The sequence below is a fragment of the Alosa pseudoharengus genome, unplaced genomic scaffold (genome assembly GCF_046254945.1).
Source record: "Alosa pseudoharengus isolate Yale_2024_CS ecotype anadromous, Long Island Sound unplaced genomic scaffold, YU_APseudo_1.1 YU_APseudo_1.1_scf_9, whole genome shotgun sequence".
In the NCBI taxonomy this organism is placed as follows: Eukaryota; Metazoa; Chordata; class Actinopteri; order Clupeiformes; family Clupeidae; genus Alosa; species Alosa pseudoharengus.
In genome coordinates this window covers 405,578-422,625 of record NW_027468881.1, presented here as the reverse complement: position 1 = coordinate 422,625, position 17,048 = coordinate 405,578, and the positions used below count along the sequence as shown (strand labels likewise).

The following is a 17,048-nucleotide window of genomic DNA, read 5'->3' as shown; positions in this document are numbered from 1 at the left end:
CATGTTCTTAAATAACAATGATCATCAGTAATATTCGACCATTAATTTGTGTAAATGGGCAAGCGTGACTTGGCTGATGATTGTAACGCGGGCATGATTCCAAACACCTCCCTTACAATGATGAGTGACAGGTGACAGGTCTCAGAATGCGTGCGCTACACAAGGACGGAAGATGATGAATAACTGGGGCCGTAGGCTATTCACAAAGGCTTTTATCTTACCACTAGGAGTAGGCTACTCCTAAATCGCACTAAAAGATTTTAGCTTGGAGTTTTCTCTTAAAAGTTATTCACAAAGCCTTTCAGACAACTCCTAAACTAGGAGTGAGTCTTCGTTGCTATAGATGACGTCATTACTCATGCACGAGCTTGACTGAAGTGACCACCTTGATTGGCTGACGATTGTTACGCGGGAATGATTCCAAACACCTCCCTTCCGATGATGAGTGACAGGTGACAGGTCGGAGAATGCGTGCGCTACACAAGTAGTGAGAAGGACGGAAGATGATTAATAACTGAATAAAAAGGCCTAGCCTAAATGAATAAAGAGTAAGGCAAAACAAATAGCCTAGTAGCCTAATGAAACATAGGCCTATGGATTGATGCAGTGCCTTTGCAACATTATTAAATTAATCTGTCACCATATGCCTAGGCTACGTTTGCAAAGAGAACATTTTAATTTGATTCACAATGAAATGTTACATTTAATTTACATGTTAACAATGAGTAGTTTTGGTTGTTGTTGGTGGCGTTATTGCATTCCTTTTATGAATGCAAAATTGTTCCCTCGCGATTGGAAGCTCCTGTTGCTGCATAGCGCATTTCAAAACATCGCAACGTGATGAATAGGTCTTAGTGAGTTAGGAGTCCTCTCGACTTCTTTTAAGCTGTCCCAGACTGCCATCTAAGGCAGCGGTCCCCAACCACCGGGCCGCAGCCCGTACATTCCTAACCGGGCCGTAGCCTATGACATGAGTTTAAAAAAAAAATGCATGCAAACTAAACTCAATTTAATTCGCAATAATGTCACGTTATCAGGACTGGGAAAACTAGTAAAACGCAGTTGTAGAGTTGAAACAATCAGGAAGTTTTATTGAACAGAAGGTGACTCCAAACACAAAAGGTCAAATGCAGGAGTAGGTCACATCTCGTTGAAACAAATAACTTAGTGAAAACTAAACACTCAGAAGTTCCACAAGAGGCGGTCACAGCAGTCTTTTAACTTCTTAGACAAAGTCACAAGGCAAACAAGTTCTTAGGGCAATTCTTATTCGTAGTCAGGCAAGCAAAAGTTCATGAAAGGGAAGCCAGGTGTGTCAGAGGAAATCCATTAACAGAGTCAAGAGTAATCAAGCCAAAGTTCACAAACCAGAGATCCAAGAGTCCAGGGTAAATCAAGACAGTCCTTCTCGCAAAGTAAGTCCAGAGTTTCAAATCCAAGTCACAGTGATCCTTGAGAGCATGTGAGTTCATGACAGAGCGCTGTTCCAACTGCGCCTCGGCCTCTTATTGTGCTGACGAGCTTGACCCGGAAGTGTTGATTGCCTCGTTGACATGATGTGAGAGCACGAGCCAGCCGGGCTCGCCGACTCTACCTGTTGGCCTGGAGGTGCATTGCGGCTTCGAGTCATGACACACGTTTTTACATAGGCCTATATGCAGTTGTTTGATTGCACGCATGTTTGCATTTTGCAAGGTCTATTTTCTTACGTCTGTCCCGCCTTCAACACTTTACATATTGCCTTCAGCGCTGCGCAGCCTCAGGTCAGCTCACTTCACTTGATCAGTTCTTGGCGAACGGTAGTGTCACACGAAGTTAGCTAAAGTGCTAGAATGAGCAACAAAAAACAAGCATCTTTAGCACACTGGCCAGGGTGTTTAAGTTGCCAGAGCCGCTGCAGAGATTTCTTACAGAAAAAAAGTCACGGTTAGCTGCACATTTTAGTGATGAGGACTGGGTGTCAAAACTCGCTTACCTATGTGGCATATTCGGGTTGCTTAATGACCTCAACCTGTCACTCCAGGGGAGAATGACGACTGTCTTTAAACTGGCAGATAAAGTCGCTGCATTTAAAGCCAAGCTTGATTTGTGGGGACGAATGGGGACGGGGTGTATTTGATATGTTCCAAACAGTAGTGGGGGTTTTGGGAGTGACTGAGGCAGGGCCCTTTCTCTCGCAGCTGGTGCGCAATCACCTTGTTGCGCTTTCAAATGAGTTTGAGCGTTAGGCTACTTCCCATCCTCCAAAGATCCATGGCAAACCAATGAGTGGGTCCGCAACCCATTTGTCAATATCCCGAACATGTCAGCGCAGGAGGAAGAGCAGTTGATCGAAATTGCAAATGACGATGGTCGTAAGAGTGGATATGAGGAAACCTCTCTGGCGGGTTTTTGGATCAAAACCAAAGCAGAATATCCCGAGATAGCCGTAAAAGCGCTAAAAACGTTGCTACCATTTCCCACCACGTATCTATGCGAGGCCGGGTTTTCTGCAATGACTGCAACTAAAACCAAATTGTGAATCGACTGGACATTTCAAACACACTGAGGGTGTCACTGTCTTGTTGCAGGGAAACAAGCACAGGGCTCCCACTGATTATATTCGTATTTTGTTAAGCATGTTCACACTTGATAGATGTAGCTTCAAGTTGTTAAATTTTCATAGTTCATATTGTTCAATTTTCACTTCTTCAAGTTCACGTTTTTCACGTTTTTAAGAGTTCGTTACCTTCACTGTTCATACATAACTGGAGCTAGTTCTTTTCAAGTAATGCATGCACAACACATAAGGAACATGGAACCCCCGAACCACCAATCCCCCCCCCCCCCCACGGTCCGTGAAAAAAAAATGGGAATCAAACCGGTCCATGGTACGTAAAAGGTTGGGGACCCCTGATCCTCACCAAGTAGCTCGTTTGTTTACAACTAACATTACATTTAATTAAACTGCTTTATAGGCTATGCCGAAATAGTTTTCAACATTTTAAATATTAGTGTTGGGTGAATTCAAATGTTCTCAAAGTAGCCTTATGGCTAAAAGCTGCTTGGGATCCCCTCCGTCAAGCAATATAACCATACAAACGCGCTTCCTGCACTCATTGTTTCAAAAGGAGTAATTTCGGCTTTGTGAGAACTGAAGAGCTGTGGACGGCACGTCACGGCATGCCCAATGAAAATAAATTAACGCAACGCAACGCAACACAACACAGACACCGCTTCTCTCGCGTCAGTCACTGACAGTAGCCTAGAATAAATGCATGGGGAAAAACACTTCCCTATCACAAAGACATCGTAAAACACTCAAAGTTAATATTTTGTCACTAGCAACATATCGAAACTCCCCCTATTATCGTCGGTCCCGTATTTCCACCGTCTTGCGTGTATGTGTCACTTATATCCATTTCTATACAAACCAAGACAGCGGACTCCTAAAGAGACGCAACCACCCACACCATGTATCTAAATTAGCTATGTACCAAAAATTACATTTTACCGTGACTCAAAGAGCTGTAAACAGTGTTGTAAGGCTGCGTGTACACAACCGCTTGGAGCTCCAGTGGAATTTTAATTTCACAACAAGAATTCTCGGTCTAACCGTCCATGTGCCGTTGAAACGGTGTAAATAGGCGACCCATCAGGCCAGCACTATAACTCTGAGCGTGGTAAACAAAATCGGATATTCCAGGCAGTAAATGCTCCCGTTAAGAACCAAACCAGATTTTGTTCAAATCTACACACCTATGGCTACTGAAAAATGTAAGGTTAATTTAGCAAATGTTATTTTGAAGTGTTAAAAAACATCGTTGTTTTAGAATTTCTGAACAAAAGTGGTGATAATTGGGGGTGTTACGATACATCTGTCCTTTGTCAAATGTGTTATGTTCCAAGTGGCCTATGCGTAATTCTGCTGCATAAAGTTGTATGTTTATGACATTCAAGCAAGGAAAACGATGATTTGAAGACATCTGTTTCGTTGAAAGGGCAAGGGGTAGCAACAGGGCAACACAGAGACAGGCCCGATGGCAGGGTTGTTATGAGAGTATTAAAATATGGGGTAGCCTATTCTACGGCAAGACAGCGGGGGACAGTTAAAATACGTGATAAACACGGAAAAAGTTGGCATGCATTGTTTCTGTCCCCATGCACAGGGATTATTTGTCATATTATTAATCACATATGATTATTTGTGAAATTGTGCAAACAGGTGCAACACATTTGAAAATGAAGGACTGGTAGCATGCAAGCTCACGAAAGATTGATTTAAGAACGTTATCACAGTGTGTGGCTGTGGCACAAAGCAGCACGGGCGGAAGACATGCGACAATTGGCAAGGGGAGGGTCATGTCTTTTTTAACAATTCTGTCGGAGGGTCATTGAACAATTTCTAGCAGGCAAGGGAGGGTCATGCAACTTTTGACTGAAGCACTCAAAATTCCTCCGGTGGCCCCTTCAATAAATAACGAACAGTCCCTAGATTGCTGCTGGGCTATATGTCTAGGTTCATGTCCGTTAACAACTCATTGCCGTCAAACGCGTAGCCTATCTCGCGGTTGCATCCATTACAAACAAACATGCAATGTGAACGTCTGGGATTGGGAAGAGCACTAAATGCTCTACTGAATAAGCACACAGTCAAAACTTTAAATGAAAAACACTCTTTAATAATCAAAAAAATAAACTGCTAATGAAGTAAACTTGTGACCATCAAAAATCGTTTATCGCCTGTAACTCCGTGATAACAGGACGTCAGGAAGGCATTTGGCTGAGCAACGGAGGTTAATATGCTCTATATTTTGTCCAAATGATGTCTGTCTATCATCGTTGCACTCGGAGAAAACCATAATGTTTAATTTGTCCTGTGTTTCTTCTACGGCTGCAAACGGGATTCACTCGCAGTTAACCAAATATTTATTTATTAGGGCAGGGCAGGCATATTTCTGGCTATTAAATTATTTCTAAACCAGTCTGCTAAAGTCTGTAGTGAAGTCTGTGTAGGGTTTTCCAGGCTCCATTTCTTTTTACGAGACACGCTGCTCACTTGAGCCATCTACCGGTTGTTTGGGTTGTTGCAGCGTCTCACTGGGAAAATACAAATTAAAGTTGCGTGATACCGCGTGATACCGCGTGATCCCACGCGCGGACCGCGAGTGAAGCTGGCCAAGTCGAAGCACTGCCCACTGTATGTTCTGCTTTTTCTTAGCGTGTTCAATACTTTTTCCCTGTGCCATTCCAATTTTTTAGTCATAACTCTACTTTTAGACATTAATGTTTGGATTTTTATATATGTGTGGATTACCTAAGTTAATACTAATGTCCGGTGAAAATTTCATGTGAATAGCCTCACTGGAAGTATACTTACTGAAAAAAATATTGACGTGTTCAATACTTATTTTCCCCGCTGTATGTTGCTAGTGACAAAATATTAACTTTCAGTGTTTTACGATGTGTTTGTCATGGGGAAGTGTTTTTCCCCATGCATTTATTCTAGGCTACTGTCAGTGACTGCCGCGAGAGAAGCGGGTTCTGTGTTGTGTTGCCTTCATTTATTTTCATTGGGCATGCCCTGCCGTGCCGTCCACAGCTCTTCAGTTCCGACAAAGCCGAAATTACTAATTTTGAAACAATGAGTGCAGGCCGGCCGCGCGTTTGTATGGTTATATTGCTTGACGGGGGGGGGGGGGTCCCAAGCAGCTTTAAGCCATAAGGCTACTTTGAGAACATTTCCTAATTCACCTGACACTAATATTCAAAATGTTGAAAACTATTTCGGCATAGCCTATAAGCAGTTTAATTAAATGCAATGTTAGTTGTAAACAAACGGGCTACTTGGTGAGGCTTGGCCTCACAGATGCGCTCGTGCCTTAGATGGCAAGAAAAATCTTCACGATATAGGCCTATTAACTGACCGCCCGATTCACGTTGGCTGGGGGGCAGGGGGGGCCATCAGACATTTGTGCCCAGTTAATCCGGCCCTGCCCCCAACAAATCACAACTCTGTGACAGTTTAAAAGAAGTCATGAGGACTCCTAACTCACAGACCTATTCACAAACCGGTTTTGTGGCATTTCGCCATGTTTTGAAATCCTATGCGGCTACAGTTGTAGGCATAACTAACATGCCTTCTGTTGAAGAATTTTATATAAAGCCTGCGCTAACAGTAATCCTCCTGCCCCCGATACCACAGCTGTGGATAGTGTGGAATGTTCAAGTAATAGCACAATCAAATGTGTGTCTCAATTGTCCCCCGCTGACCACCTCACACATTTCTCTAGATTTTGCAACGACCTTACATGACACAATGCCATAAAATGCCAGTTTTTAGGACACAGAATAATGTTTGTAATGATACCAGTTAGGCCTACGTTCAACAGTAACATAAGTGTAATGAGCTATTCATTGTCGAAGGTGCATGGTGAAGTGAAATTCTTACTTTGGAAAACAAACATTTGCCGATATCATTGGATAGGATTTTAACGATCTCTATGCTACTCACCAAAATGTAGGCATGGGAACATGATGAAGTATCCAACTGTCGTGTGTTAAATTATTGTGAATACGAGCCAGTGGTTTTCAAACATTATGCGTGACTCGGACATCTAACGAAATGCAACAGACTCATATCGTCCTCGCATTCGCAAAATGAGGACATACAGACTGCTCAGATAACAGGTGTACCTCCAGTTATGCACGGTTTTAGTCAAGTCATTTAAATGTGCTGGTGAAACAGTTGTGTACTCTATTGTTATTTATCCCCTTTTCACCCACGCCGTCAATTCTGTGGCGCAGTGCGTTAAGGCCGGCTGATGACAGCCGCAGTTACGCAGCAGTCATCAGTCCCCTGTCCAAGAGTTCGAATCTGGGTTAAGCGTAGTTAGCTTTTGGGAAACGCACCCCTGATGTCTGATGTGTGATGAGTGGAATATGGGGAGGGAAGTGGCAGTGTTTTTTTGCGCGTCTGCAGAAGTCAGCCAAATATGAATGTAATTCTGCGGCATAAAGCAGATGTATTTGTTTATGTACAGAAAAATAAAAATGACATGTCAAGCAGTCAATTGACTACATTGCAGTCAAGAAGTAGGGCAAATTAATTTACGAAACCAAAACGTGGGTCATAGTTGTCTAAGCCTCTATTGCGTAGCCTGTTAAAACCGTCGCCAGATAGTATTAAATCACCAACAACATTGTTATTGAATTCGTAGGCTGGGATTCCTTTCGGCAACAATTATGTTTAAAGGTAGCCTCCTGCTTTTTCAGAAGGGGTGGCAGGCAGGCTACTGACAGAGCAATGTACAGTGGCAGAGCGACGCACAGTGGCTGAAATTGGTACTAAAGTTTCACGCAGCTTCACGCCGCGTAATGCGCGACTGAAGTGGCCATTTGAAAGTAATGCCCACTGTACATAAATGAATTACTTGGAAGCATATCATGGTACCCTACATATGTGTGGTGTAGCGCCACCTATTGACTACCATTGGAGTTAAATGTCACACCCAACACAAAGTGAGTAAGTGCTTCCAATGTATAAAACAAATAGCACACACATCAGACATGTGCATTTCACAAATGCACCACATGTGAGTGTATTGTTGGATTCCGTTGGATGTCACAGGTTGCGGACCACAGGTGCTCTGGCCCGTCATTGCTGCATGCGGCTATATTTATCTGTTGAATTGTTCACAGAGTACTTATCACACATGAATCACACAGATATCACACGGAAGACCGGAACCTGAGCTTTCCCATGATATTAGCGGCTAGGTGTTGTGATAAACGGTTCGCGAGAAAATTAACGCTGGATATACATGGTTATGGTTATAGGATTTTGCAGATGCCTTTGTCCAAAGCCACACACAAATACAAAAACAACATAATATTTAAAATTTAAAAGGGAAAATTTAAAAAGGGAACAGATTAGAATGTTGGTCAAACTATAATAAGGAGAATAGCAATAATAAACAACAATATCAATTCAAGCAATAGCCTAATAAAATAAGCAATGGAAATGAGGGAAAAAGCAATAATAAACAATAATGTCCATTCAATCAATAATAATAATAAAAAAAAAGAAATTTAATCATATTTCCATCTGCACACAGCGCTTCACCCATCTCCACACCCCTCATGCTACTGTATATCTCACAAACACTTTAGTCAACACATAGCAAACTTAAACAGCAGACCTTACTGGACACGAGGATATGAAGCATTCCTCTGTACAGTAAGCCGACCCTGAGTAATCCACTTTTGAAACTGCAGCAGATTTCTACATGTTATCCAACTTTGATAAATATGTGAATCTTCACGCAATGTGGGTGAATGAATAGAGCGCTCTGGCTCAGTAGCCGGCATGTCAGGTCATCGCAGTAATTTCCAGGGCTGTGGGGAAGGGACGCAGGGAGTGAGAAGTAGAGCGCTGCAGTCGTACAGTGCAGGCTGCTGGAGAGCACAGCAAAGAAAATATTCAAACAGCAATAGCATGCGCTTTTTGAGATCACACTACAGTAATCAGCCCGGCCCCACCGGGAATCCTCCCAACTCTCCCGATTGTGCAGAATATTCTGGACAATGCTTGGGTGTTCGCATAGGCTATATAACAATATCATCCACCGTATTCAATAACGAGAATCTCACCATGTCTTAAACCGAGCTTAAAATAGAATTTGATTGAGTCGTGTAAATGAGCATAGCCTATTCTTGCCTCTCGTTTCATTTAGTTTTCATTATCTTGAAATAATGTGATAATTTCATGTTAAATTACATGATAAATATCTTGTAAAAACGTGAAAAAGATATTGTTATAACAAGAAACTTTTCACGTAATTACGTGAAACTGAGCCTTTTATTTTTTTTAGTGTGGCAGCAATACGCTTCCGTAGAATAACTTTGGACACCATTTTTCATAAAAATATCAAAAAAGATAAAAACGATTCTTTCTTGATTCCATGTTCTACCACATTGTCTAACAACCTTTTGGCATGTGGCAGTGCCATTTTCAGTCAGAACAAACATATTGGTGAAGAGAAAATCAACATTAAATCAATATTTGCCAGGGGTATTAATCATTTTGTTCTTAACTGTACAGTGGGTAGACTACTATAAAATTAACCCCCCACCACCCCAGTTTTAGTGTGCCATCCCAATATTTGCAATGGCCTCATCTGGCCACCCTTGTTTAAATTTTCTGGGGTCGCCACTGTAAACACATCACATGCTTACACATCACAAACTACAGAACTCACATAAAGTGAAATAAAAAAATTTAAAATATATGCATTTTCTTAACTCTGTTTTTCCTGATTCACTGCAGGTGAACACATTTGGTGTGGGTGAGCTGGTACGAGTGTTGGAGGACGTTGAGAGCGTTAAGAGACTCCAGATTGGCCATGGTGAATGGACGGACAGCATGGCATCTGTATGTTAAACCCCTTCGACAAGGGCAAATCTCATTAAATCCTTGTTTTTTCCCCCTCAATTCAGACACACAGCCACCTCCTTCCTAAATGTTAACCACAAATATCCTGAAGGGAGGTGTTTATATTTAGATTTCCTCATACAGTTAACTGTGTGATGAAAAGATTATTTTCATACTGTATCTTTTAAGCTGATGTTAACAGAACTGCTAAATCAGTGTCTGTTTGAAAGTACAGTGGAATCCACTTTTATTTGTTATTTGTTCGGGTGGAAATGAGCCTACTAAACAGATTATCATCAACAGCGATCATGGTTATAGTGATCAATCACTTATATGGATTCAAAAGCTTGGGTATAATATAAACGTAAATAATTAATTTATATTGAAGTAGTCCACTTACAGTGCTCACTTTGGGTCTTTTATACATGACTGTATAAAGACATTAAACTGGGATCTCTTTTCAACTGTAAGTTACTTTGATAGGCCTAGAGTGTGTGGTATTTAAGGTGAACTATTAGCAGAAATGAAAGGCAGTGTTCAAAAGTGGGAAGTGTGGCAATGGCAACTTTGACATATATCAGATGATTCATCTAGGAGAAGTGCATCAAAATGCGTTTTAAAAGGACGTGACGTGAAGCAAGCCAAGGATAGGCCTATAGGCCCGACGGTAATTGTACAATTTACAAAAGATTCACTGAACAAAAATGCTGATATGGTACATGAAAATGTAGCTAAAAATGTGGAGAATGCAATGCTATCAAGCATTTTGGGAGATGTGGAGTCACAAGCTGGCAGCAGATTAAATGCTCACGATAGAGAAAAAGATGCGGTTTTAAAAGGACGTGCAGACCGAAGCTGCAGCAAGCAGGTGATATTTAGAAATGTATTTAACAAAATCCAAGACAAAGAACAGACAGACTATGTAACTGGACACATTGAGGCCAAAAATATTGAGAATTCTACAGGGAATGTTAATGAAGACGAAGGAGTGAATAGTGGCAAGAGGCAAGGTGAAGGCTGCTGAGAAGGGCCCGACGCTAATTGTAAAGCAATTTACAAAAGATTCACTGAAAATTTAGCTAAAAGCTAAAAGATTCACATGAAAATTTTGCTAAACATGTGGAAAATGCAATGCAATCAAGCATTTTGGACGATATATTGGCACAAGCTGGCAGCAGAAAAAATGCTCGGCTGGCCATGTCCGAGAGAGCGAGAGAAAAAAAGATGCGCATTTAAAACCAGGGCCTAAATTTCAGCGTGGGATTGCGCATAAATTATTACTAAGTATTGAGCATAATAATAAACGTTTAGCGATCAGAAACCATGAGGAATTTTTCAAACATAGAAGCATGACAGCCTATAACACGAGAGAACATGGATGTGTTCTCCATTTGAGGAATGTTATAATCGATTGCGGACGTGAACAGACAGGTACAGACACGGAGCACATAGTATTCATTACGTGAAAGATAATTAGTAGCATAATAGCGATCAAATATTATAAATGTTTTCATGCACTGCAAAAACTGCTTATCTAACAAAATCTAACCAAGTGTTATTAATCTTATATCAAGATAAGAAAAACTAGTTGGTATTGTTTTCAGTATAAAGAGACTTACCTAGCGCTTTCTATTTAAAAAATAATTCACTTATTTTAAGACATCTTATCTTGAAAACAAGCAAATTTGTCTGCCAGTGCGTTAAGCAAATTTGTCCTAAAAACAAGCAAATTTGTCTGCCAGTGCGTTGAGCAAATTTGTCTTGATAAGACTCCTTAAAATAAGTTAAAGTCTTCTTAAATTAAGTCAAAATGATCTTTTGAGAGGGCTCTGGGTAAGTCTTTTCATACTAAAAACTAGATTTTAGATTTAAAACTAGATTTTTTAATCTTAATATAAGATCAATAACACTTGGTTAGAATTAATTTTTTGCAGTGTGCATGTCTAGATAACGGGTGAGGAATGTTTAGTAGCGGCATACCGGTAGGCTATCAAAAGCAGAAGATGTTCAATTCGAGATTTAATTTATGTTTGGACTGTTTGATTATATTGCTAAATATCGGGACTGATGACCACTGAAATCTGTGGGCTATTTAATGGTTCATTATTAAGTTTCATGTATGAAAGAGTGGCGGGATTTCCATCCGCTTATTGCAAGATAAGGCATCCGCTTTCATTCATCGATGGACGTGTGCTGTGCTGCAAGGGAAACCTTATTCCGTATAGCCAAAGAGGTCTAAAATAGGCTAAATTTAGTTATTTTCAAATTATGCATGATTTACTTTTTTATAAAATTCGTAGGCTGATGCCTGGCAGCAACAATTGTGTTTAAATGTAGGTTATGCTTCAGCCTTTAGCTCAGAAGGGGGCGGCATGCAACTGGTAGCTTGAGAGCAATGTGTTGGAGACCCATGGTGTAGGACAATGACTTTTAATTGGCAACAATATTAAACCAACCAACAATATAAAATATTAAGAAGAGCTATTTTATGAGTTAAATTGAAACAAAATTATACTGGCTTTTATTTGTCCGAATCTGAGGCCCGGCTATAAATAGAATCCTGGCCATAATTTGAGGATTTAGGTATGCACGTGTGTTTCAGGCCTAGCGCAAGCATAGGACTTGTGCATTTGAGAGCGCTCTCTCGCGGCTGTAGACAGTAATGTTTCATGTAGGGTTCTTGTCAGTTAATATAAATTAACATTTAAAAACATGTTCAATTATATAATTCTTTTCATATATAAGTCGCACCTGACTATAAGTGATTAGTTATACTTTCAGTAGCCATCAGATAACACGCATAGATTACTTACAAGTACTTTATAAGACACTTAAAATACATTCTATGCATTATGTAATTCATGCATAACATTAAAGAGTTTCTTTACCTTAACACTTTGGGCCAAAGCTTCCAAAAACAGTGTGGCATGCAGAGTTCCAGCAATCTAGATCATTGTTGATGATTTTTGTAGAGCCACAGCATATTCTTTGTTATAGTTATGGACACATACAATGGCTCGTTTGAAAGGTGAGACTTTTTTTTCTAGAAATGGAGATATAGCGTCTTCCATGAAATATGAAGTGTTGCCTGTAAAATTTCCAGGAAGTGACCTAACGAGACCTGACGAGACTGCCACCTAGTGATAAACCCACGAAAATGGCCTGGTTTTGACCTGACGTGCATGTGTCACTGATTCGACCCAAAGAGGCAACCATCAAAAGCCGAGTTTTAAAATGTCCAGATAAAATGTCCAGATTGTGCGTTTTCATGAGTACTCAATCGTCATCTATTTCAGTTCTATTCATCATAGAGTTCCCAAAATTGCACATAAGGTATGTTAGAGTGTCTATTTTCGTATTGTTTTTAAAAAAAGCTAAAAACGCAATATTGCATTTTTGCCACTAAATGCATGGGAACAGGAAACGCAATATTGCGTTTTTGGCACTCAAAGTGTTAAAACATTTCCAAAATCATTTTGATGGCACATAAACTCTTAAAAAGGGGAACGGCACCTCTGCCACACTTTGAGTGAGTTGCATTGCTTGTAATATAGACTAAGCAAGTAGCCGTAGCGGGTAGAAACACTGAAACCCTCCCACCACTAGTAATTGGCTAGCAATTAGCTTTCAATCTCACGGTTTTGGGTTTGTGGATATAGTTGTGCATAGTGCAAGGATATGTGAATTCAATTCATCATGTTTTCTATGTCATTAGATAAAATAAATGTTCGAACTAACAAGTCAAAGGACATCTTTCTGGTATCATAGGAGTATCTCACAATATGTTCATTGCTATGAGTATGGAAATGCACCATAGTTTATCTTTTATTTCTTTGCATTGTGCAGGCTACATTCATAAATACATTAGCCTACATAAACAGAATATAGAAACAGGAAAATATCTTGGATCCATTTTTTTTTTTTGCGACTGCAAGATTCTAACTTAAGGTAGGCTACAGTCAGTGACATGGTAACTCTATGTGACTTCTATTCTGTTGTGTTATATGCGACTGTCCGTTCTGCACACCCCTAATCAACATGACTCCTAGGTGCTAGGAGAAGCTAGGTTTAGCTGTGACAATATCCTGGGTAACATATACCATCAACAGTTAATGCTATTTTGCACAGTAGAATCCGCATTTGAAAGCCTGGTCATGTTGGGCTACCAGTTGCCAGTTTGTGTGGCTAGTTATTTTGTCTACTTGGACTCTGCATAATGAAAAAGCTTTGTTTATCTGTTTCTTCGTTGGTGGCATAGCTGATCTACAAAGCACAAATGTGTACATGCTGAAGAGCAAAGGAAATATTTAAATATTCTGGCCTTTCTTGGGTTATGGATTCATACACAGCGTGTGTTTGTGTGTGTGTGGAGAGAGTCAAGCAGAATGTAGGATGGCCACTGGTGTGAATGATCACACTATATTCAATATTACTGATGACGTCAAGGTGGTGGGGGCCCCCAAACCAAATAAATGTTTTAAAAAGTATCGAAGAAGTATCAAAATCGCAATTCTCGACTTGGTATCGGTATCAAAACAATAACTTTGCACTGCAAAAACTGCTTATCTAACAAAATCTAACCAAGTGTTAATAATCTTATATCAAGATAAAAAAAACTAGTTGGTATTGTTTTCAGTATAAAGAGACTTACCTAGCGCTTTCTTGTGAAATCATTTGACTTAATTTAAAAAACAATTGACTTATTTTAAGACATCTCATCTTGAAAACAAGCAAATTTGTCTGCCAGTGCGTTAAGCAAATTTGTCCTAAAAACAAGCAAATTTGTCTGCCAGTGCGTTGAGCAAATTTGTCTTGATAAGACTCCTTAAAATAAGTTAAAGTCTTCTTAAATTAAGTCAAAATGATCTTTTGAGAGGGCGCTAGGTAAGTCTTTTCATACTAAAAACAATACCAAATAGATTTTTTAATCTTAATATAAGATCAATAACACTTGCTTAGAATTCATTTTTTGCAGTGTGGTATCGTGACAACACTATTCTTTAGTGTAATAAAGTGTCCCAGAGTTGCATTTTATTGTGTTTTGTTATGATATATGATATATGTTATTGTTTTAACTTGAGGGTCTTTTTTTTTCTCACATCAGGCCCTTGGGCAGGTGGGTAAGGTGTTGAAGGTATATGCTGATGGTGACCTGCGTGTGGCATTTGGCAGCCAAACATGGACATTTAATCCAGCATGCATTTGTGCCCAGCCTGTGGAAGTAAACGCCAATTTGATGACAACTGAGAACCCGAGTCAGTCAGGATGTAAGCACAGTTTGGGGAATGCACTTCCTTCTGTGATCTACATCATCTTTATTACACCTGTTCTAACACCTGTTGCTTTTGCAGCTTTCTTTTCCAGTTTCATTTGGTTTTACATACATTCAATATTCAATAGCAAAGGCTAACTCATTTATTTATGTCTTCTGTGGTGTGTCATTTTCCTGTTGTGTAGCACTAAAGTGCATGCTTGTGTTATGGGCTAAGAGTCATGAAGAACTATAAAGTCATTAAAACACCTCTCCAGCTTCATGTTGTATTGTTTGTGTTTTTTTTTTTTGTCTTGTTTTTTTTTTTTTAAATTATGCACTTTCATTCAAATGTGTTACAGCTATTTGTATAACTGTACCTTTGTGTGAATCAAGGAAACATGTTTGGTTTACTCATTCTGTTGCTTGCTTTGTCAACATTTGTATACAACACATGTATATACTTGTCAATGTTTAAAACAGCTTTCAATCTTTTTTATTTTTATTTAACCATTTTATGTGTTATTTTGTGTTAATTTATACTTCTCTTCTCTTCCCCTTTTCATATTTTTCTGTACATAGGTGGTGTAAGCTCTGTTCTAGAGAAACTGCTTTCCCAGTCTACAGAGCAAGACAACCCCAGCAGGCTTGTTATTGAGGCTGCACGAGGCAGTGCCACCAAAGTACAAGAGCTAGTTCAAAAATTCTCAGACAAGGTGAGCTCCATTGTTACTTCTAATTCTAACGTCTAATACAAACAGAATGTGAAATCTGCAAATCACGTAAACTCATATTCAGTTTCAAAAAGACCACGGACAGCATATGAAATTATATCATTTTATAAAAAAAAAAAACACTCCCTTTGAATTTGATGCCAGCGACACATCTCAAAAAAGTTGGAACAGAGGCATGTTTACGACTGTTTTGCATCACCTCCTCTTATAACAGTCTCTAAATATTCGGGAACTGAGTAGACTAGTTGCTGGAGTTTTGAGAATGTTGCCTCATTCTTTCTCAATTTGTTTGTGTCTGAACAGTACATCCATTGCAGTGCATTGAGATAGCAGTGTTCTATTGAGATGACTGGCTTCATATGTTATCCTAAAGTGTGTGAACTGTAAATAATCAGATAATGCTTTGGGCTATGGGTAAAAATAAAGAAAACACTTTATAAGAATATATTATCAAGTCAAGTCAAGTCAGTTTTATTTGTATAGCGCATTTAACATGCACAGAGTGCAACCCAAAGCGCTCCACATATAAGACATTGTCATTGACACATAGACTAACAAAGACAATAGCGGACGGAGCGGCATAGTCGCCAGCGTACCCATGACACCAAGACATAGAACTACATTTAAGAAATAACAAACGCAAAAGATGCCGGACGGAGCAGCATAGTCGCCAGCGTACCCGTGACACCAAGACATACAAGACAGACAACAAACAAATTAATAAATAAAATAAATAAAAAATAAAAATAAAATTAGTCCAATTTCCAACCGGCTGAAAATGTCCAAGGGCAATGATGACTTGCGTGAAACTGCGCACAGCTGTGTCTCCACAACCGATGCAACACCAACAAAGTTCTTTACACTCACTGGCAGTCTGGAGATAACGTGAACGTTAGGCCTTGTTAGTCTGGAGATCACTGGAAGCATACCAGTCCGAAAGTCGTGGGCGATCTTGTAGATCAGCAACTCGGTGGACTTAGCTGCTATAACAGCGACAGTTTTTTGGTCCATAATGCAGAGTTCTTGAACGTTAACGTTAATGTTAGTCTGCTCAATCCAGACTCCAGGCAGTTGGCATGGCAGCTCACAGGTCAGAAACAGCTCGGCGGCCTCGGCAGATATTTCGCAGAGTTGCTCCAGCTGCTGTCCCGAGAAATCCCCTCGATCAGACAGCGAAGTGCAGCACCGGCTCACAGATGGATGGGAAGGATGTAAGAGGCCCAGGGCAAAAGCTAGCCATAGCAAGCTCCCAATGGACAGACGTTAACAACATCAGCCGACTTGAAAGCAGTAAAAAGGACTAAGAGATTAACACAAAAACTATCAAAAATAACGTAAATAAAGAGAGAAACATTTAACTAGACAAACCAATACAAAAAATAAACATGACATTACATAAAATTACGAACATTACATAAAAACAAACAAAAACATAACATGATGCCAGACGGAGCTGCGTGTCTCACCAGCGTCCCCGTAACCTAGCAACAATTATGACCAGTATGTATTGACATACTGTGCTGAGAATGGCCAGTCCATTCCTAAAATAATCTCCATGCGATACGGAGGCCACCACTGCATATAATCTACCCTTAGAGATGAATAGCATTGGGTGGCGAAGTACAATCTCACTGCAAAAAAATTAAATCTA

The 17,048-nt window shown here is 39.9% G+C and overlaps 1 protein-coding gene across 5 annotated transcripts in view; it reads left to right on the top strand.

The window, feature by feature from the left end:
- The window catches only part of mib2 (MIB E3 ubiquitin protein ligase 2), a 266,147-nt gene that overhangs the window by 91,732 nt on the left and 157,367 nt on the right, over window positions 1-17,048 (top strand). For all 5 annotated transcript variants that reach the window (XM_076276716.1, XM_076276717.1, XM_076276715.1 and 2 more), the window contains 3 exons: window positions 9,308-9,412; window positions 14,517-14,679; window positions 15,246-15,379. In XM_076276716.1, coding sequence (XP_076132831.1) covers window positions 9,308-9,412; window positions 14,517-14,679; window positions 15,246-15,379 — 402 coding nt within the window. The remainder of the gene's footprint in view (window positions 1-9,307; window positions 9,413-14,516; window positions 14,680-15,245; window positions 15,380-17,048) is intronic.